Below are 22,500 nucleotides of genomic sequence, written 5' to 3'. Positions count from 1 at the left end.
CACACACACAATATCAGCAATTTTTGGGGACTCAGCAGGTTGGAGTCAGTGTGATTACCGACGACAGTGTGTACTGTATACAAGCCAGAAACCTTGAGTAGCTTTCACTGAAAAACGACGTCACATTTATAGAGACATTTCAAGGAGATGTTCACAAACATTCTTTATAAACAGCTGCGTGTGATGGGTGCGAAAAAAATTTGACATGTTAAATTGACATGACATGTAATTTAGAAAACATGTTAATATTGCAAACGGCTCGGAAATTGGGCATTAGCAAATATATTTTGCTTTGAAACTCACAAAGAGAAATACATAACCTTTGTAAAAAAAAATCTAATAACAAAATGCTTTTGTAAAGAGGCGTGAGAACAAAGGAAAACCTGATAAAAACCTCCATAAGATACAGGATGAAACTTTACCACCACAGCACCCGTAACAGGCATTGCATGGCCACACACCTGCGAAGAGTCCGAACAGATGAAAATCTACCCATATCTACCACGTCCGTGTGCTCTGTATACGTATCTCTACCTTGTGGTAACTGTCGACTGTACATCCTGATCAGAACACGAACTGTACTGTACAGATCGGTAAGTGGCTTAAGCACTCAAGCAAGCACTCCAACGGAACGCCTGGCTTGGCAAGTGATTACCAATTGCCGGCGATCCAACTCTGCACCCAGAAACGCCCATGCAATGTCCGAAATGGACACATGAACACTTTTTTTTTTACGGAGTCGGAACTGCTGATATCAATAAATCAATAACTGCTTTCAAATCTGGAGCTTACATTTTGTAATAATGCTTAGTTTAATAGATTTTCTCGGATATTCATATATGCACATTAAAAAAGGCACGAACGCCGAAGTATCCAGGCGTTTATAAGCATTGCAATATACCCAGTAATTTGTAGTCATGATGAACTTGCATTCAATAATACGAGTGAGGAAAGTCAAAAAAAAAAAAACAACTTCATCATTGAACAAGCTCAAATGAGATAAGATCCTTGTCCTCTTAATGATGACGTCATAAAAACGAATCTGACGCCATTGTGATGTATTAGGTTTGCGATAAATTATAATCTGTGCTAATGCCCGGCTCGATTCCCGCAAACAAAATTCAAACAGCTTGCCCAGTTTCGGAGATAATGGTACAGGCGATTTCCATTAGCGGCAATATTATGACATCAACTTTTTTTCTAGGAAGAATAACCAAAATCGGAGATGGTTACTGCCTGTGTGTGGGCTTTCTGCATATACATGACAAGTTTCACGAAGATCTGATGAAAACTCTGGGTTGTGAACAAAAAAATGTCAAAAAATAGGAATGACTTCATAAAAATTGATACGTCGTCATAGTGATGCATCATATATGCGGTAATTCATCTCTGCTAATGCTCCGTTTGATTCCCGCAAACAGAATTTAAAAAGCTTGCCTAGTTTTGCAGATATTTTTTAGGCGATTTCCATTAGTGGAGATATTTTGACATCATAACTTTTTTTTCTAGGAGGAATTTTCAAAATCGGAGATCGTTACTGTCTGCGCAGGGTATTTTTACATATATACACCAAGTTTCAGGAAGTTTTGATGAAAACTGGAGGCTGTGAAACAAAAAAGTCCACAAGAACAACAACGTGAGTAAGACTGAGAGATCCTCCACGAGGATCTAAAAATCATTACGGCCTGTTCCAAGTCAAAACATGGTTGAGCAGGCCAAAAATCATGGTGGCTTCAGACCGCAGCGAGGTTACCCAGGAAATGCCTGAAGACCCCAGCCAGCGAGGTGGCCGAGGATTGCCCGATGAAGGCTGAAATTAAATTAGGCCGTTAATTATCTTCAAAAGGGGTGTTTTAATTAACCCAAACATCCAATTTTCACTCTTGCACTTCCTTGGAGTTTTCTTCGTATGCAAGCAAAGTTTCAGGCTGCTAGGTTTTATGGTTTTGGAATTGAGACAAACACAAACACAAGCACGTGCAGACGCACACACTGCCTTTTATTAGTGCAGATGTCCAGAAATTGAAAAACAAACGAACAAACAAAAAAAACTACACCCGAGCGGGTTTGACGGTCAGCTCGGATACAAAACTTGATGCAACCGAGTGTTAATCAACCTTACCGACTACGGAAAGTGAAAACAGAAATCAACTAGAACTTAAGACAGCCTCGTCATATGGCATAGAAATGGATGGAAGCCCATGAAAGCTACCACTCAGTGCAATGCATTCCTCACAGACCGAGGATATAAACATTGAATTTTCACAAAACTTGATGCAACCGAGTGTTAATCAACCTTAGCAACTATGAATAGTGAAAACAGAATTCAATTTGAACTTAAAATAACCGCACGAAGCCATGTTGAAGTCAGCGGACCTCACGTTGCCCAATAAACAGGGCCAGACGACAGAGGTAACGATAAACTAGTTGGTCAAATTAAATCTTCTTAATAATCCCCATGAAACGCATTATGCATTATAGACTTCCGATGCTTCATCGGCCATTCGACCAATCGGTCATTTTGCACTTAATGACCCTGTAACCTTGACCCCGAGGTGAAAATGCGAAAAAGGGCTCAGACGATCTTTAGAAACTAGTATTATCATCACGTCAAGTTAGAGTTGACCTAAAAAACAGAAACACCCGGAGTTTAGGTGCGTGGCGTATAAAGAGCCTCACGGCTCTGAAAACGCAACTAAACACTAAATAAGGAGGACACCTGACCTCACATCAAAATAAGAATTATTCATAATAGCTGGAGTCCAATCATGGAGCACCCACCTCAAATAAGCTTGTGTGGCAAGCTTCCTTTGTATGTCGTGTTCAAGAGGAAGACACTGCCCAAAGACAAGTTTCCAGCTGGCATCATTGTTCATGCGTTGCAGAAGGAGTGGACAGACGAGGGACTTGTAGTGGCGGCTCTCTTTTTACATGCATCATTTTCTACATGAACATTCGATGCAGGCAGAATGAATCTACCAAGCTTGTTAGTTACATGCTGACACTGCTAGGAAATGCTGGATAGCAGGGTGTGGTTTAAAACTAGGAACAACCAATCAACCCCAAGTACTTTTCTATAAGAGGAAAGGAAATGGAATTATAAGGAAGAAAAATAATCTCACCAAAGCAAGAACAACGTGGGACGGTGAAGCTTCAAGAAGTACCAGTGCTGCTCGGTTCTTTTGGCTTACTTTGGTTCTCTTCGTTCTTCCTGGTTATCCCCCCCCCCCCCCACGGAGGGAGGGAGCGGGATATTGTCGTCCGGTTTGTTTGTCTGTTTGTTGAGTTGTCGATCCAGTCGAAAAAAAAAAATTTTGATCTACCCTTATCAGTATTTCCGGCGATATGTTTGTCTGTCTGTTCGGTCCAGTGCTCCGTTAATACAATGGTGATTTCGATGAAACTTCGTTGGTAGGTTCATACCATGACCAAGTTGTGTGCAAATGAGAACCGTTGCGATGGACACCACCGTTGCCTAGCAACGGGACTTTGAAATTTTTGAAAAATCATAAAAAAATTATTTTGTCGAAAATCAAAAATCGGGCCACGAGCGACTGTGGGCAGTACATTCAGCCATATTGTCAAAAATTTCCAGCCGGATCCTATGAAAACTGTCGGAGAAGATAGACTTTGAATGAACCCTGGTCGAAAACAGTAAAAAAAACGAAGTTCGTTATATCTCAGAGACTGAGTCAGATAAACATGAAACTGGTATGGTAGGTTCATGGTATGTCCTAGTTATGTGTGAGAAAGAACCGTTGCAATGGACCCCTGTTGCCAAGAAACGGCCAAAAAACCTCTAAATGTGGGTGTATTTTAACGAAAAAAACAATCTGCAGCATTAACCCTTGAAGCTGGAATCATGAATTTTCTTGTGCATAATCCTCAGGTCATTCCCATCGAACGGGTCCATCGCGTCAGGTTCTATTGGGTAGTCGACTACCCATGTCCGCCTACCAGCTTGTTTGTTTGTCTGTATGTTAGCAACTTTAGGGCAAAACGGCTTTAGCAAACACTATCAAATTTAATCCACAGGTGGGCAATGAACCTTCGACGACCCCATTAACTTTTGGGTCCAATTGGATCAAAGGTCAAGGTCAAGGTAAAGGCCTGGTCACACCTTGACGTTTTAGCCAGCGATGGCAACGTATTAAAATGTATGTAAAACGCTGGCTTACGTTGAACTTTTGATGTATTTTTAAAGATTCGGACGTATTCATAGCGACTTGGTCTTATGTATAACGCATTGGTAACGGACACAGAACGTTTCGTTGTGTTATAGATAACTTATACCAACGAATGCTGAACCTGTTGTCGGCCGACACAACCGATGCCCAACGATAGTCTAACTTAGGCATAGCGCGTTGCACGCATCGCCGACGATGTCGTGACGTAGCCTATGAAAGGCTGACGCACAACGATTCGAATCATAACTGCCGTAGAAATGGAAGTGTTAACATCGCGGTCACACCTTGGCGATCTTGCCAGCGTATGCCGACCTAAGAAAAATGTGTCTAAAACGTTGGGGCACGTCAAATACGGTGCGAGTAAGTTTGGTATACGTGAGTAGAACGCTAAAGTACACTATCATACGTCGTAGTAAGTAGAGTACGTCAAGAAATTTTAAACATGTTCAAAATTTTACGACGTACTCGGCGTATGACACACGTTCCGCATGCAATGGGGATAAGTTTTACACACGATATGTGGACGCTTACACACGTCCACAAACGCTACTTATAAGCTACCCATAAGTCGAAACACGTCGCGGTAATGTTTTTTTTACGCGAAACTTATTTCTAACTTATGTTTGACGTGCTTTGAACCAATTCTTTACGTAGTCCCAAGACACATTGACGGATGTAGACGTATTCCAATGACGTCTTCCGGTCGACAAAAAAAATAAATTAACTTGTTTCTAGCTTACAACTGCCATATAAAGACGTGTTCCCAGCGGTTTTGGGAATTGGTATATAAAAATGCTGCTCATAAAAGGGGAACCCAACAGTGTTTTCGAGTCCTTTTTGAGTCGATGTCCATGTCAGCAGTAACAGTATCAGTATCAGTATCAGTATTAGTATTAGTTTGTTCATGTTGGCAGTAGTAGGTGAGTGTGAGGGGGAGGGTGTGGGTTATGATGGATCGTCCTTGTGTCTGCGTGTCCACGGGTAGGAGACATCTTTTCACCATTGTTCGAAGTTCTTCGCGGCTAATTTTTTTTATGGGGCTTTTTCAACAATGAGCTATAGCTTGATTTTACGATTTAGGTCTATTCATAACGGGTTGGACAAATGCACAATGAACTAATAATGTGCATAGAGCGCTTTGATTACTTATAGATACGATATACCAACGAATAATTATCGTGAAGCCGGCGTTCACAAACTATGCCCAACGATAGCCTAACTTATCCATATCGTGCGGCAGTTTATCTTTGCCGGTGACGTAGGGTTTGCTATTCATAGGCTGCCACTCAACGATTTAAATGGCTGCATCTCCACTATTGAAAGGAGACGCTTGCGCTCAACAATTGGATTTTTTTTTACACTCAACGACTTTTAAACGGTACCACTCAGCTATTTTCATTGTTTACAATGAACGATTTAAATTGCTGTCACTCGCCTTTGTTTTTTGAAGCGTTTCTTCTGAACGTGTTAAAACGCTCAAACTCGACTATTTTAAATAGACGCTGCCGATGGACAATTTGAATCTTAGCCAAGCTAGACATCGAAGTGTGAACATCCTCGTCATGCCGAAGAAAAGTTTGAAGAATGCTGCAAATAAGTGTCCTGGCCGTGGCCGTGGACGTTGACGCAAGGACGATCCATTATACCGACGTCTTTCAGCCTATGAGTAACTTAAAAGTAACGTCTGTCGACGTGTGGCAACGATCGCGTAACGTGCCAACAACACGTTAATCATAGGTTAGAAATAAGTTTCGGGTACGCTAAACATTACCTCGGCGTGTCTCAACTTATGATTAACTTACAAGTAGCATGTGTTGACGTCTGTCAACGATCGCAGACCGTGCATACAACTTGTGGCCAGCGTAGCGGAACGTGTGAGTCATACGCCGGCATACGTCGTGAAATTTCAAGCATGAAAAAATTTGAGGACAACCAAAAAGTACGACGTTTAAAGCCAACGTACAACGACGTATGGCAGTGTTTTTCAGCGTGCTCTCAATGTTATCAAAACTTACCCATAACGTATTCAATGTGTGCCAGCGTTTTAGAAAAAATATTCAAAAATCGGCATACGTTGGCTAAAACGTCAAGGTGTGACCGGGCCTTAACAAAAAGATCAAAATCGTTTTTCGCTCAGAACTTCGTCAAAAATGATCTGATTTACTTCAAACTAAGCTTATAGTGAACCTTATTCTATTTATCAGTTATAATCATACCCATTCCTATAGTGAAAAATGCATATTTGTGAAGATCGGTAGGGTCCGAAGTTTTGGAGGTCATGGTCATCGGTCAAAATTACAAATTTTCCATTAAAACTAAAACATGGTTACGAAAATACAACTTTACGGGAAAACGGCTGGCTCAAACACTGTCAAATTGTATCCACAGGTGGGTAATGAACCTCAGACGACCCCATTAACGTTTGGGTCCAATTAGGTCAAAGGTCAAGGTCAGGTCACGAAAAGCTCAAAATCGATTTTCGCTCATAACTTCGTCAAAAATGGTTTAATTGACTTCAAACTATGACTAAAATATTCCTTATAATCAACATTCAAGTTTAGGATGTATCAAATTTAAATTTGATTCCCAAAATAACTTTATGCCTTAAATGGGAAGGATTTGTTGTGCCTGGCACCACTTGTTCTCTTTGTTTTCCCTCGTTTCTATCAGCAGTTCCTAACTTGCTTTCCGTGGATTACTTGCGTCGACCAGAAGAACTTTATTCCTTCACAGGCCTTTGTATTAAATCCAAGTTTTGAGGAACATTAGTTGCATCTTTGTGGAACCACAAAAGACGAACTTTCCTATTTCCCAGACTTGGTATTTTCATCAGTTGAAAATCAACATTTCGCGACGTGTTTCCTGCTGGGATTTTGGACCCGGATTCCAAGGAGCATTGGCCACATATGCATCTTGGTTGAAGTTTCACCATTACTCCCGTCGCTATGTTGGCTAAGTATCATGTTGACTGGGAGACTGCTGGCGTTCATCGGGAGGATGAGAACAGTCAACCTTCCGATGATCTGCAGCTTGATTGTCAAGGTGTGGGAGGAGATACCGCCAGACATCATCAAGTGAGCATTTCTGAAATGCTGTATCTCCAACAACATGGACAGCACAGAGAACGACATCATTTGGGAGGAGGATGACTTGCTTTTCCCCAATTCGGACAAGGAGTTACGTGCCGTCTTCGACGAGGATTTTCTCGGGTTTAGCTGAGAATCTTCATAAAACCCAAACAGCCCTTTTCAGGACCACAAATCCACAAGAAATATGTACGATAAAGGTAATGAATCCCTTTTCTTCCTTTTTCTAGGAACAAAAAAAAAATCCTCTTTATAATTTTTAAAAAATAAGAATGAAAAATAAAAACCTCTTGGTATCCTTTCCTCTCTCTCTTCAACTTCTTGAAAATGAGAATAACACTGTTAGATGAAATTAAGCGAACATGCGAATAAGCATGTTGATACCTCTGTCACTTTGTTCTGTACAAACGTATTTAGATCGAGATCAGAAAATAAAATGATGAATGTATTGATTTCTCTTGAAGGTGAAAAACATGGGTGTGGTTAATATATGGCTGCGGTTTATACACCGGAAAATACGGTACTTGTACCAACATTGACCAAGATCCCTTCAGCCGTTCTTAAGTTTTCGCAGTTATGAAAATCTATCACGGCCGGCCAGACAGACGTCCCGAAAACATCATGCCTCTGACAACTTCGTCGGCAGAGGCATTAAAAAGAAGAATAACAAGAAAAAAAAAGGCATTAACCTCTGCATAGAGGGCTATTATTCAAATTTTGTTCTGCAAAACAAATCGTTACAAGCTATGTATTGCCGAGTTGAAAGATCTCTTGTGCAAACCAGAAGCAAAATGACAAGGAAATAGGTCGCAATCAAGTAATTTGTACTTTATTGGAATCATCGGCTCAACCTGTGTGAATCATTTGGCATAGATCCTGCATTGTTATCTCGAGGACACTATAACAAATGATGGGATAGAAGCTCAAAAGATACATGAGAAATGAGAGTTTAAAGAACACAACACCCCACGCAGTGTTCAAGTATATCCTTTAATTTAAAAGATGATTAAGTATATAATTCAACTTAAATAAAATAAAAATTGTAGAAGTTGTATAAATAAATAAATTCCAGAATTTACTGCCGTCGACGAAGTGTCGGTTACACCCCCCAAATGCATTACATTAGTTATTTGTGCCCGTTTGTGTCCTTTATAACATTTGCTGTTTGGAACGATTTTCAACTTTGTTTGACTGCCAAGCATGGAGACAGTAAAAAAAAATCCCTATTCACTGCACATGCGCAATTGGGATGAGATTCTGTACAATTTGCCAAATTCTAAGCAAAATACAGTAATCCCCATTTCTCGCGGGGGTTACGTTCCAAACCTCCCCGCACTAAGTGAAAATCCATGATGAATGGACGCCTCCCCCCCCAAAAAAATCGACTCGTCTGGTCTGGTCGGTTTGGGAGTGATTGGGTTTGAGGTGCCCGAGATCGACTAGTCTGGTCTGGTCGGTTTTGAGGTGCTGGGTATTGGCAGTGCTCGTCCAACGGCGGCAAATCTTTTCCTTCCCGAAGCATATATCGAGCACCTTTACCTTAACCTTCTCCTGGAGCATCCCAGGACCTTCCTCTGGCACTTCGGTTCCTTGCCAGAAGCCTTAGAAGGTGCAGGGCGTTTGGGCGGCATCGTGGGGCTTGGAGAAAAAAAACGTAGAAAATATTCGAAGTTCACAAGCGAAACTTTGTCTCGTGCGTTGTGTGACTGGTCGAGCACCACGCATTATAATATATTGCTTAAATAATTTATATTTTATATATTATTACCACGATGTACCAGGGGAATCCGCAGAAAGAAATAGTTACGTTCCAAGGGAAAACCCGCGATGAACCGGGGCGCGATAGGTGAACCGCGATGAAGTGGGGGTTGACTGTACTGCGAAACTACAGGTTTGTGTTCCGATTCATGTTCAAAATATAAACAATTAAATTGAAATTAGGAAGTTCCTCAATCATAGACTGATGTCTGCAGCCAGCCAGCTCAACAGCCAGACAAAGTGAACCAATTGCTTAACCCTGCTTTTTGCTTTGTGCACACAAGGTAATCAAATGGATGACAGGAAAATCTAAGCATTTGAGTTGTGACTTCAGCTGCCGTGTAAACTATGGACAGCCATAATTATAATAATCAGCGGAAGAGTAAAATAGATTGGGGATATCATAAAATAGATATCAAGATTGATCAACGATAACAATGATGGCAATCTATTCAAAATAGAACTGGGCCGACTTGGGAACCAAAGTTCAGAATTTATGGATGAAGAAAAAGGCTGTATCCAATTGCTGCATGATGTCTGATCATGCAGCAGTTTAATTAAATGGACTTCACATGAGCATTAACAAAGGTAACATATGCCAATAATAAAGGTAACATATGCCAAATAACCATTGGTGATGGTGATGTCACAAAAATATATTTCTCGTGTGAGGTCCATTTAATTTAACTGCTGCACGATCAGACATCTGATGTCCAGGGTCAACATATTCAAAAATAAAGTACAGGGTCAGAGCGTGAAAGGAATATTTTGAGCTTTTTTTTTTTTACATATCCTGAAAATGAATACTTTGAATAAAATAAACTTCATTAGAATTTCATGTTGTCTCAGTTAAATGTGTCAAAAAAAAGTTTTAATAATACAGCAGGTTCAAAAACAGAAAGAAAAAAAACCCATTAAAACCGATTTCAAGAAGTGGTATGGGGTGATAGGCATGAGGAATAAGGAAGAAGGAAGAAGAGGAAGAAGAGAGGAGGTAGAAAGACGGCAAAAGAGGAAGAAGGAGAAACAGAGGAAGAAGAACCGAGGTGGTTAATCTCGCATGGTTATTCAAAGATCGACAGGTTTGCAATCATACCTGAATGACACGGAGTATTGGTACACAGCTTCATGCAAGCAATTCAATTTCATGTAGTTGCTTGAAAGAGGGACAGGTGTTCCTTGGGAGCCTTGCTTCTCTTGTGATTTCCTGGGGAGGGAAAAAAGGGTAGCTACTGTGGAAGTAATTAATTAATTCCATCTTGTGAAACGTGAGCATTGACATATATGGTGATAGAAAGCTCTATGGATCACATAACGATCGCAAAGCACTGGTGTTTCTGTATTGATCATGCTGAAACAAATATTTGTTATACAGTAAGACCCCGCTTAAAGTCGCCCCGATTAATGTCATTTCGTGATTACGTCTCTTGAGATACATTACTGTATACAGTATAAAACATGTTTTTCACACATGCATTATGAATGCTTTTAAATTGTATCTCTTAAGTTTTACATGCACAACACGACCTGAGGGCAAAAGTATCTGCAAATCAAATTGCTTGTTAATTATCAGTGCCCTCAAGTCATATTTTATAATGAACATGGAAAGCAGTGGAGTCCAACTCTCGGGGCAAGAAACACTTTTCGGAATGTTACTTCTGGGATAGTTAACAATTGGCTTTTAACGAAAATGCAAAAAACGGTGCACAAATACATCTACGTAAAGCAAACACATCTCAGCGACACGAATGCATCATCCAATGCAAAATTAAAATTAAAATTAAAAAACGCATCACACCATTTCGGTGACGCTACATCCGGTGCACTATTTCTGTTCATTTCCCGCCACCACTCGCTGTGTCATGGCGTTATCGTGCTTGCTTTTTTTCTGTTACAAAGCGAATGCAGTGTTAAATATGGCGTCAAAACGCCCAGCTAATGTTAATGTTGTGTGAAAACAAAGTGTTTCGTAAAAGCAGAACACTGGAGCAAAAAATGAAGGTGACAAGGCACTTTAATTCAGGTGATTGGGTCATGGATATAGCACGTGATATGGCACTTGCTCCGACCACGGTGAGAACGATTTTTAAACATGTGGACAAAATTAGAGCTAGTGCCAAATGTGACGCCTTTGACTGCAACTAAGGTGACATGTAGTAGAAGCAGCGCAAGGGGGCGAATGAAAAGACCGTTGTCCGTGTGGATCGAGGACCAAAACGAGTGGAATAGGCCCCTGAGCCAGCTGAATGTGGAAAAGGCTAAAAGTTTGTTTGAAAAATTAAAACAAGAAGGCGACAGTTCGGCGGTAGTGAATTTTACAGCTAGCTGAGGTTGGTTTGAGTGTTTTAAGCGTCGCAGAAACCTGCACAGTGTCAAGATTACTGGCGAGACTGCGAGTGCTGACATGCAGGCAGGGGATCAGTTCTCTACCAACCTGCAGGCGATAACAGAACGCTGTAATTACCCCACACAGCTAGTTTTCAACGTAGATGAAACGGGACTATTCTGGAAGCGAATGCTATCCTTTATTGCAAGTGAAGAAAAGAGTGCTTCGGGATTTAAGGCCACCAAAGATCGCCAAACACTCTTGCTTGGAGGCAATGTGGCAGAAGATTTTAAAGTAAAGCCCTTGCTTATTTACCATTCCCAAACACCACGAGCAATGAAGGGTTTCTGCAAGACTACCCTGCCTGTCATCTGACGGTCAAACCGCAAGGCTTGGATGACCAGTGATATTTTTCAGACCTGGTCTGTGCATGATTTTGTCCAGCAGTGAAAACTTGTGAAAAACATAACTTTGAAAAGAAAGCGCTGTTACTGTTGGACAGTGCACCTGGTCCCGAGTTAACCTTGATTCCTCATCAACTGGCATCAAAGTTGAAGTTGTGTTTCTTCTTCCAAACACAACTTCTCTCCGACAGCCGATGGATCAGGGCACCATCGCAGCATTCAAAGCTTACTTACTACCTGCGACGCACCATTTCTCAGTTAATCCGTGACACCGATGGCAAAGACAGCTTATCAATTTGAGGCTTCTCGCAGTCTTTTAACATCATGCAAGCCATTGAAAATATTGCTGAGGCTTGGAGTGAAGTCACAGACCACTGCATGAATGGTGTTTGGAGGAAGGTTTGACTGGAGTGCATCAAGGACTTCATGTGATTCAAACCCAAACTACCCACAAAACACAATGAAATCACAGAGATGGCCAATGAAGTGGGATTCCATGAAGTCACCGCAGGAGATGTGGAGGAGTTGCTGAACTCTCATGGGGAGAGTTTGACCAATGAGGACCTCATTGAGCTCGACCAACAACGGGTTGAAGAAGCAACAGAAGAGGACCAATCAGAGAGGGTTTTAACATATAAAATTCTTTCAAACATCCTAAATAAAACAAGACGCGAATACTTCGATATCGTGTGGCTGGGGGCAGTAAAAGTCTAGGTGAAGAATGATGAAACAATTTCGCAGTTATAAAATTTAAATGTAGACACGGCGAATATAGCATGCATGATGGGAAGAGTTGTGACGTTGGACAAATTTCTATTTATAGCCCTCAGATCTAAGGGACATAGGCGGCCATAAGTGTGACAGAAGACACAGGAGAGAATAGCCAATTATATAACAGCGCGATGTCACCGCGCTATAAAAAAAAAACGTACGTGCAAAAAAAACAAACAAATAAACCTTGCCAAAAGGTGACCACGTGTGACTTCTTTAAGGTCACACTGAGGTGAACAGAGCTGCTATCCACCAGGAGCGACTCCTTGAGGAATATCTGCCTACGAGAGATTCCGATGAGAATCGTTCTACAGAGTAACCATGAAAAATATGCTTTTGCCTCATAATGTCACCAAATGATGTCATAATGTCTCAAGCTTGACATATCTAGAAAGCACTCATCGAGGTGTTCAATTTGAGGTACTACACGATATGGTTCCTAATACTTGAAAATTTGACCTTGGGTTCAAATATGTTTGACCTCAGGCGCTAACCATGAAGGTCAAGGCCAATCGCCACCAAAAATTAATCAGCTGAGCGCCAGACCATGAACTATATTCCCATGAAGTTTGAAGACGATCCGATCAAAATTACTCAAAAAATAAGGGTTTCGTCGACTCCCATGATTTGCGACAAAGTGACCTTGACCTTTGACCTTGACCTTCAAAATTTTATGCGCTGAAAGGGACCTCTATAGGCCTCTGATATGCGAAGTTACAAAAATTTTCAATGACAACTGTGCTCTGCAGAGTGATTTATACGTGATTACAGACCAAAAAAAAATAAAAAACAACAACAAAAAAAAAAACGTATGAAGGTCAAGGCCAATCACTACCAAAAATTAATCAGCTGAGCGCCAGACCATGAACTATATTCCCATGAAGTTTGAAGACGATCCGATCAAAATTACTCAAAAAATAAGGGTTTCGTCGACTTCCCCGATTTGCGCCAAAGTGACCTTGACCTTCAAAATTTTGTGCACTGAAAGGGACCTCTATAGGCCTCTGATATGCGAAGTAACAAAAATTTCCGATGATAACTGTGCTCTGCAGAATTTTTTATACGTGATTACAGACATAACAAAAAACAAAAAAAAAAAACATACAAGCTGACTAACATATCTTGCAAAAACTTCGTTTTGGCAAGATAAAAAAAAACAATGAAGAACGAGAGTTACAACGCTGCGTGTCAACAACTAACGGAACAGGAAGATTATCACTTCCTGCTGAGAAAATCAACTTCAGGCGTCACACAGAAAACGATTCAGCACAAAAAACCGCTCTTCCGCGTTAACCCTGCCCACAATTCACCCGGCAATCTCCACCCACAATCCACCTGGCAATCTCCGCCCACATCACACCCAACAATAAGTGTGACAGAAGACACAGGACAGAATAGCAAATTATATAACAGCGCGATGTCCCGCGCTGAAATTAATGAGGCTCTAGATCTTGCGTATAAAAATGATCCTAACTTGGAGCGCAGGACTGCAGTGAAAAGAATGGCGTTGAATACTTTTCAGGCTACAATGAGCTCTACAAGGAGAAGAAGAAGAAGATGACCAGACAACTTTCTCTCAACTCATTCTTCAAGAGAAAGCAGCCTGAACCTGCACCACACTGAGGGTGACACGGATAACCCCACTACCTCTCCCTCACCCTAGCATCCCCTACCAACCCCACCGATACCACATCGGAGCAAAGACATTCAGTGGCATCAACACGACTGATATTAGCTCCGAGATAAGACAAGTGAGTGTTAAATTAACTGTTTTTGTGCATTTATTTACAACCTGTGGAATGTTTTTCTGATACAGCATGTATTATTTTAGCATCTATGTACTGTATATTAATCCGCATGATGCTATGGACGATGCAAATGGAAGTTATAATTGCAATTATAACGTCGACAGAACGCATCCCCCCATGAATACATGCAAGTCTATAAGAAATTAGACCCCGCTTAACATAGTTTCTCTCAACATCGTGCTCTTCTGGAATGCATCTACAATGCCAAGTAAGGTATGCCTGAACTGGGATGTGTTCTTGGTCCACAAATTATGTACTCATTTCTCTTTATTTGCTTTAAAATGCCTTTAAACAATATGGAATTATGAAGTCTGTTGTAAAGTATTGGCTAGAATCACTTCATAAGGAATGGTTCGCATGTGCTGAGATAGAGTTGAGATAACGATTGAAATTAGCTATCAGGCCCTTCACAATGACAGTCAGAAATAATTTCATTTCCAAACAAGTCTGAAGACGACGATGGTTCACGAGCGGTATTTGACGACGTAGATTGTTTCAGAAGTCAAGGATGAGACAATGTGAAAATGTTTGACCAAGATATAACAAGTGAAATCCTTCAATACAGCACATGTGGTGAAGCAAATGAGTACACTAATGTTAAAATATGCAATTTATGCTTTTTCAGTTGAAAAACAATTATAAAGCGTGCTTAATATTTGAAATGCAAAAATCTTGTTATTATTGTGAGAAGCAACTTTATATATATAACAGAAGGAATGAAATCGTTCGATACAGCATGGCAGGGGACCGCAAAAGAATGATGATAGCAAAAGAAGAACTGAGCTTTCAGCATTCGGCGATCGGCGCGAAATGCGATGGTGGGCGGAAGTGACGTCTTTAGTTCGTTCGTACATGAGGGGCGCGTTTCTTCATTTTTTTCTGTCAAGTAATAAATTAAATGGTTTTCACATATATAACACATTACTTTCACAAATTCGATACAGCGTGGCAGGGGACCGCAAAAGAATGATGATAGCATAAGAAGAACTGAGCTTTCAGCATTCGGCGATCGGCGCGAAATGTGATGGTGGGCGGAAGTGACGTCTTTCGTTTGTTCGTACATGAGGGGGGCGCGTTTCTTCGTTCTTTTCCGTCAAGCAATAAATTAAATGGTTTTCACATATACATACATATATATATATATATATATATATATATATATATATATATATATATATATATATATATATATATATATATATATATATATATATATATATATATATATATATATATATATATATATATATATATTTGCGGATTCGCGCCCGCCGGCGTGCTGACGGCCACGTAACTCGAATCGCGGCACGTCGCCCACCGGACGGACAATCCAGTCGTGACCCTCTCGGACTAACGCCGGGAACCAGTCACGGGTGGACCTTTCGGTCTCACCGCGATCGAGCCAATCAGCCCCCGCGTGGGATAGGGTTGCTCGCCAAATTCGACCTACCTAAGTACCCACACGGAGGGTAGACCGGGCGGTCGCACCTCGCCGCAGGTCGACTTCGGACACGGGCCACTTAAGCGACCCGTTCCGTACTATCGGGATAACCGAGCGGTGTTATTTGTCGACCTCGACGGTTCGATTAATTATCGGGAGTATTCAGCCCACTACCAACCCTTTACGTGAAGCAAGATGAGGATTCAATGAAAGAAATGACGAAGCGAAGCGGGAAACAGTTCAACACAAAGCACATTTATTCGCGATGAACGGAAAGCACACATATTCAATTCCACCAAAAGCACACAGAAAAGAAAACACAATGCAATTTACACAAAAAGCAAATGCGACAATGCAGATCTAATACCGATTACGCGAGCACACGGCAACACTTATACAATTTTACTTCACAGACGGCGCCGACAACACATACCCAAAACCAAGGAAAAGAATACCCTCAAGGATGAGGCGGGCCTGAGGCCGAGACCGGGTCGGGCCTACCCGTCTGGTGATGAGACGCGGAGCGGCGATGGTGCCTCAACTCCGCGGGCCTCGCGGACAGTGTCTGGTAGGGGGTGGGAAAGGGGCCCCCTTGGTCGCACTATCTCAGCGCGGGGGGAAACAGGAGGGGGTTGCTGATGCTCGGGGTATAGAGGATTCCTACTCTGCCTCGAGTCCCGCGACGAGCGTCTCCACCTCGGCCAGGTCGCGCTGTCGGCCTCCCTGGGGTGCAGCTCCCTGCACGACGCGAGCACCCCCTCGTCTGCCCTCGCCGCCTCTCCACAGCTCCGTCCCCTCCGCTCCGACTCCAACGCACACGACGACCAGCTCCTTCTTGCCAACTCCACCGCCCGCGAAGTCTTAACTCTCTGTTCACTTGACTGACGAACGCGGTCGCTTATATCAGCCCCGTGGCTTCGCTCTCTCATCTTTGACCCCTCCCTTCGACCTTTCACCTCGCTCCCCATTGGCCCGAGAAAAAGTGGGCGTGAATGCTTTTTGATCCATAAATTTGCATATATCGATCGCCCTCCAACGCCCTGGGGGCGGGGCCAAATCGCCCCTCGCTCACCGATTGGACGGAACAAAAGTGGGCGTGTGTCGTTTTTGATCCGTTTTTGAAGTGGAAAATCCGTGGTTTTGTACACGCTGTTCGGCGCGCGCCCTGCACGAGTCCAACACCGGTACCCACAAGCGGCGCAAGAACGGTGGCGATGCGACGGTTGCGAGGTGTGACGTGAAGCGGCGCCGCGGTGGGTGGTTGATGTTGTGGTTGTGGTGGTAATCATGGCGGTTGGTCCAAAATAAAGATAGCAAAAGAAAACGGCTATCCTGAAGAGTCGCAGCACGCATAAATGACATGTATTCCCACTAGACAACGGGTTTGGGCCTAACTACACATGTACTTACCGAGATACCTCACCTAAGGGACCTGAATGGTGGTTTGCGAATTTGGTAGCCACAACACTACCCCTCCCCTTTTTACAGACTCGTCCCGAGTCGTCAAATTTTCGTGTGCCATCATGTGTAGTTTTCCCCTAGTACATTTTACCTACTGATCCCTGAGTGCGACATTCATGGTATTCGTGTCCCCAAAATAAATAACCTGAGGGCTGCGTAACTACCTAAACAAACTCACTCACACGGACGACTTAAATAAAATTGCCGGCGCTAGACAGACATGCCGGGGGCGCACTCATATGTACAGTACATCTTAACCTTAACTTACAAATTTTACACTAAACCATGGCCCAGGATCATTGAACTCTGCAAAAAGAAAGCAGTTAGCAGGAAGCCAGGCTGCCCGCATGCAGTCTCTGGCTCAAACAATGCAGGTGACAGGGAACGTGGCTGGCTGCTCACACGCAGTCCAAGGCCTTCCCTTTTGAACTGAACGCAGTGAACCACAACGGTGCATGGGCTGCACAAACGCAGTCTCCGTGCCAGCTCAAGTGGCACACGCAATGAACACGAGTGGATGGATGAACACAAACACGGTGCACGGGCCGCCACTGCAGGCCCGTGTTGTAGCTGCCAACAGGGCAGTTCTCGCAGCTTGCAAACTGTTGCCTTGATCCTGGCGCACATGGCAATGAACAGGGGGGGGCAAAGCAAAAATTGAACGGGGCTGGTGAACATGGGCAGTGGGCATGGCATGGCAAAGGTGAGCAGGCAAACACAGCCCGCAGAAGAAGAAGGCCGCTGCAGGCAAACACAGCCGGCAGATGAACTGGCCGGCACAGGCCTTGAAGCACCACAGCTGCAGATGATCCGGCCGGCACAGGCCTTGCAGCAAAACAACAGCTGCCGATGAAGTTGGCCGGCCTCCGCCTTGAAGCAAAACACGGCCAGCCGATGAAGTTGGCCAGCTTTTGCCGTTCAGTGGAGGTTGGTGGAGGGAGTGCGGTGGTGCTGGCCACTTGGAAGGTGGGCTCGGACCTACCTACCTGTCTCCCTCCCAACCTATCGCCTTTGCCTGTCACTGTACATACCCACTCCCTTAATTTGTCCAAACCCCAATTTAGCCCCAACTTATTTATTTATTTATTTATTTTTACTTCCCCACTATAAATCGTCCCCTAACCCCCTTTATCGTCCTTGTTCGGCTAACCTATCCTGTCACCTAGCCTACTCCCAACCCCTACGGTCCCTTCCCGGAGGGGAATAAGGGAGAGCTCACGTCCTGTGTCGAGGCCCAACGAAGCCTCAGAATGGCCTCCCCAGAGTTCGGCGATCTATAACCAAAGTGGGTCCAGCGGCCCACAACGACAGCGAGGGGATGGATGGTGCGGAGGGGTACATCTCCTAATCTACCCTATCCATTTAACTGCTAAACTACCCCGGGGCTTTCAACAAGCGCCTCTCGCTTAAACTATTGGTTCTAACAACCCAGATTCCCGTCGCCTGTGTTGGTGTCCTCACAATTTCGGGCCTCGCCCCCCCCAACTTTCTCTCCGTGCCCTCACACGGTCTCCTGGCTAGGACACGTGGCTCCCTTTGGCAGGCACGACCCTCTGCCGAATCTCCCGCTATGGCACCCCCGGGCACTACACTGCCTCCGAGCCTACCAGCTCCCTAACACCGGGGAGTGCCCCCCATGGCACCTCCCCTGAAACGCACGCGTGGCAGGCTGGCTTCCCAGGCCCCTTTCCGAGGGTCACCCATGCCCACAACACTGCCCACGCGGCTAATGGCGCCCCGGGCCCCCGCACCAAGCAGGCGCACCCGTGCCCACTACGCTATCCCGGCCCCCCATGGGCCCTTGGCCTACCACGGCCGACTAGCCTGGTGCCCGGGGTACCCACTCAGCGATACTCACCTTTCGCAGCCACGCTCCCAAGCCCGTCAACAGGGCTCCTGCACCCCTCCAAATGGGTTTCGAGCCTACATTCCCACCAACAGCAAAACGACCTCCATTTTGTAATTTAACTAACCCAGCTAACTCACTTTACTCTGACCCCGGGGTCCCTTGGGCGGGAGTCACTCCTCCCCCCAATCACTCATCGCACCATGCATTCCCCATTCGCTCCACTCACACAGACCCGCTGGCCTCACTCACTCAACAAGTACTCACCTCACAACTTTCCAACTCTTCAACACACACACCGCTGAACTCTGCCATCCTTCTATCTACATCCCCTAACTAACTCGTGCTCCCACGTCGTCCCTTAAACTACAGCACGTTCCTTTTAACACTACGTAGCTAAACTACGTCCCCTCTACACATTCACAAGTCTGTCACTGTCTCCAAAATCAAAAAAAAATCATTTTATTTCCCAACCTAAATCTGGCTACAATCCCTCTAACTAATCCATTCCACGGACTCCATGAGGACTTACCCCTGCCCCATGGAGTCGGTCTAGCTAAGCTAACCCTTCCCCCTAACTAGTTTCCATCCTGTGCCCAGGTCAAGGGGGTCTTCCACCCCTTGCCCAGGAATCCTGTGCACCCGAAAGTGAGGCTTACTGTTTTTTTTTTTGTTTTTTTTTCATGCGCAGCACCTGCGCGGCAACTCAGAGCTCTTTGCACCTGCCCGTGACGTCATGCAGCTGCACGTGTTCCTCGTCCCTCCTTGGACGGTACCATCCGGCAGAGATACCCCTCCTGCCGGATTCCAACCCCACGTGCAGCCATGGCGTCACCGTGCGCATAAAAAAAAAACACAAGCCCCACGTCTCGAGGGGTTCCCCACGCGAACACATGTGCTTTGCCCGTTGGAGCTTAACACACACGATCGCGTGGAGAACCCGTCCGGTCCAAATCCGTTATCCTGCCTAAACTTTGTCCGTCCGCGGGATCGGCAAATCCACCGCGTGCGTTTCCGGACCGGGACTTCACTCTCGCAAGCGAGCACGTGGCGGTCTCATGCGTTGCACAGCACGAACCTCGTGCTCACTGCTGGGTGAACCCGGCACGGTCCCCGAAATAGCTACAGCCGCTACTCGGCTTTCTTTCCTCTCATGTCGCCGTCGTCGCCATTCAACACACGCACACCTGCGTGTCACGACGCTCACAGTCCACTCCATCACATTCACACCGGGAGACGCGGCTGCGTGCTCCCGCATGCCAACCGACATCTCCCTTACATACCGCTCTCTCACACACACGGTCTCCCTTGCATACGGCCGTTCACTCACGCGTGCCTCACTACTCACACAAACCATACTACTCACACACGCGGGGGCACTCAACCGCTGTTCCTCATCCACACACCGTTCCTCACTTATACACGCGGGGGCACTCAACCGCGGTGCCTCATCCACACACGCGGGGGCACTCAACCGCGGTGTCTCATCCATACTCTGTGCCTCACTCACACACGGTGCCTCATCCACACACGGCGTGCTGGGAAGCACGCACTCCGGCACAATCGCCACCACACCAATCACACACGGGGTCGCTTCCACACACGGGGACGCACTCACGCCTTGCACCACACACACAGGGACAACCACACTGGGGATTTGTGTCCCCACAAGGGTCTCCGGGGCCTCTATACCCCCCAAGCTCTCCAAGCACCCGTTCGCAGCACTCCTCCCCTCAACCTCGCAAAGCACGACCGAACTCACCTGGTCGTGATCCGCCTCAAGGGGGCATACTCCCTCCCCTCGTTCCTGGAGGAGGCCATCCAGGTGCTCGCACTGGGTCTCTACCCAGTCCGCCAGCTCACCCCCATTATCCTCCACTACCTCCGTGTGTGTGTGTGCGTCACTTACCCCGTCTTCATCGTGTAGTCTTCCCTCTATCGTTCCCATCTCCCGTGTCTCTGCCAACTCTTCACCCTTTACCTCTCTTGTCTCAACTATTATTTCCGTTGTCGTCATTTCGTGTCTCGTCTCACACGTTTTGGTCTCCCCATTTAATTTTTCCCTTTTGGTCACCGTCGATTCCTCTGTCACGACCCTCGCCCAACACGCCCCCCAAATTATTTTTTCACCCGCCTCCACCGCGGGCCCGACAGCCGTTGCACCCCCTTCCAGCTCGTTTGCTTCCACACGTGGAGTCGCCATTCCTATCTCCCTGGTCACGGCCTTCATGCCCGCCTGCAGGCATCGGCCCATGTTCTGCGTCTCCCCCCCGGAGCTTTTTCGTTTCTTCCTTCATGTTTGTTTCCATTTTAGTTTTCATGCGTTTTATTTCGTTTGTGAATGTATTCATCTTTTCGTTCATGCTTTTCATTTCATTTGCATTTGTATCCATCTTTGCTGTCATTGCCGCCAGCATGGCGCATAGCTGGGCCATGTCGGGTGCGCTTGAGTGAGCCGTTTCGGCAGGGGTTGGGAAAGGGTTTTGGTGGAGAGGGGGGGGAGGTGTCATACACCGCGGCCGCTGCCGCACCCATTTCGGGCTCTGGGTTCAGTTGGGCGAGTTCGTTTTCCTGTACTATTAACATTTCCTGCACGGGGATTTCATCCTGGACCATGGATTCTACATTACTACACATATACATTTCTAATACCCCCGGCTCCCGCTCGCCTTGAGACGCCATCTTGCTTCTCTTAAAGGGTTAATTTGGCTCGCTCGTAATTTGGAGGGAATCGGGGGTCGCTTCTCTCACCCCTGGACCGATTCCCGTGAATTTATCTGGAGACAGGAGAGCCCGTTTTCCTGTTCTCCGATACCAGTGCCGCGAGGAGGGCGATGGATTTGTATCGCACGACCTGACACAAGTGTTGCGGATTCGCGCCCGCCGGCGTGCTGACGGCCACGTAACTCGAATCGCGGCACGTCGCCCACCGGACGGACAATCCAGTCGTGACCCTCTCGGACTAACGCCGGGAACCAGTCACGGGTGGACCTTTCGGTCTCACCGCGATCGAGCCAATCAGCCCCCGCGTGGGATAGGGTTGCTCGCCAAATTCGACCTACCTAAGTACCCACACGGAGGGTAGACCGGGCGGTCGCACCTCGCCGCAGGTCGACTTCGGACACGGGCCACTTAAGCGACCCGTTCCGTACTATCGGGATAACCGAGCGGTGTTATTCGTCGACCTCGACGGTTCGATTAATTATCGGGCGTATTCAGCCCACTACCAACCCTTTACGTGAAGCAAGATGAGGATTCAATGAAAGAAATGAGGAAGCGAAGCGGGAAACAGTTCAACACAAAGCACATTTATTCGCGATGAACGGAAAGCACACATATTCAATTCCACCAAAAGCACACAGAAAAGAAAAACACAATGCAATTTACACAAAAAGCAAATGCGACAATGCAG

The 22,500-nt window shown here is 45.3% G+C and overlaps 1 protein-coding gene across 7 annotated transcripts in view; it reads right to left on the bottom strand.

The window, feature by feature from the left end:
- LOC147026480 (piwi-like protein 2) overlaps positions 1-22,500 on the bottom strand; it is a 241,084-nt gene that overhangs the window by 147,697 nt on the left and 70,887 nt on the right. For all 7 annotated transcript variants that reach the window (XR_015058368.1, XM_085881917.1, XM_085881921.1 and 4 more), the window contains exon 8: positions 10,128-10,238. Coding sequence is in view for 6 of the 7 variants with exons in the window: in XM_085881917.1 (XP_085738043.1) it covers positions 10,128-10,238 (111 nt within the window). In the remaining variant the exon portion in view is untranslated. The remainder of the gene's footprint in view (positions 1-10,127; positions 10,239-22,500) is intronic.

Source organism: Eptatretus burgeri, chromosome 5, assembly GCF_056783735.1.
Source record: "Eptatretus burgeri isolate ZD-2024b chromosome 5, Ebu_testis_v1, whole genome shotgun sequence".
NCBI classification, from domain to species: Eukaryota; Metazoa; Chordata; class Myxini; order Myxiniformes; family Myxinidae; genus Eptatretus; species Eptatretus burgeri.
The sequence above is the reverse complement of the archived record's forward strand: the minus strand, read 5'-3'. Positions and strand labels throughout refer to the sequence as shown.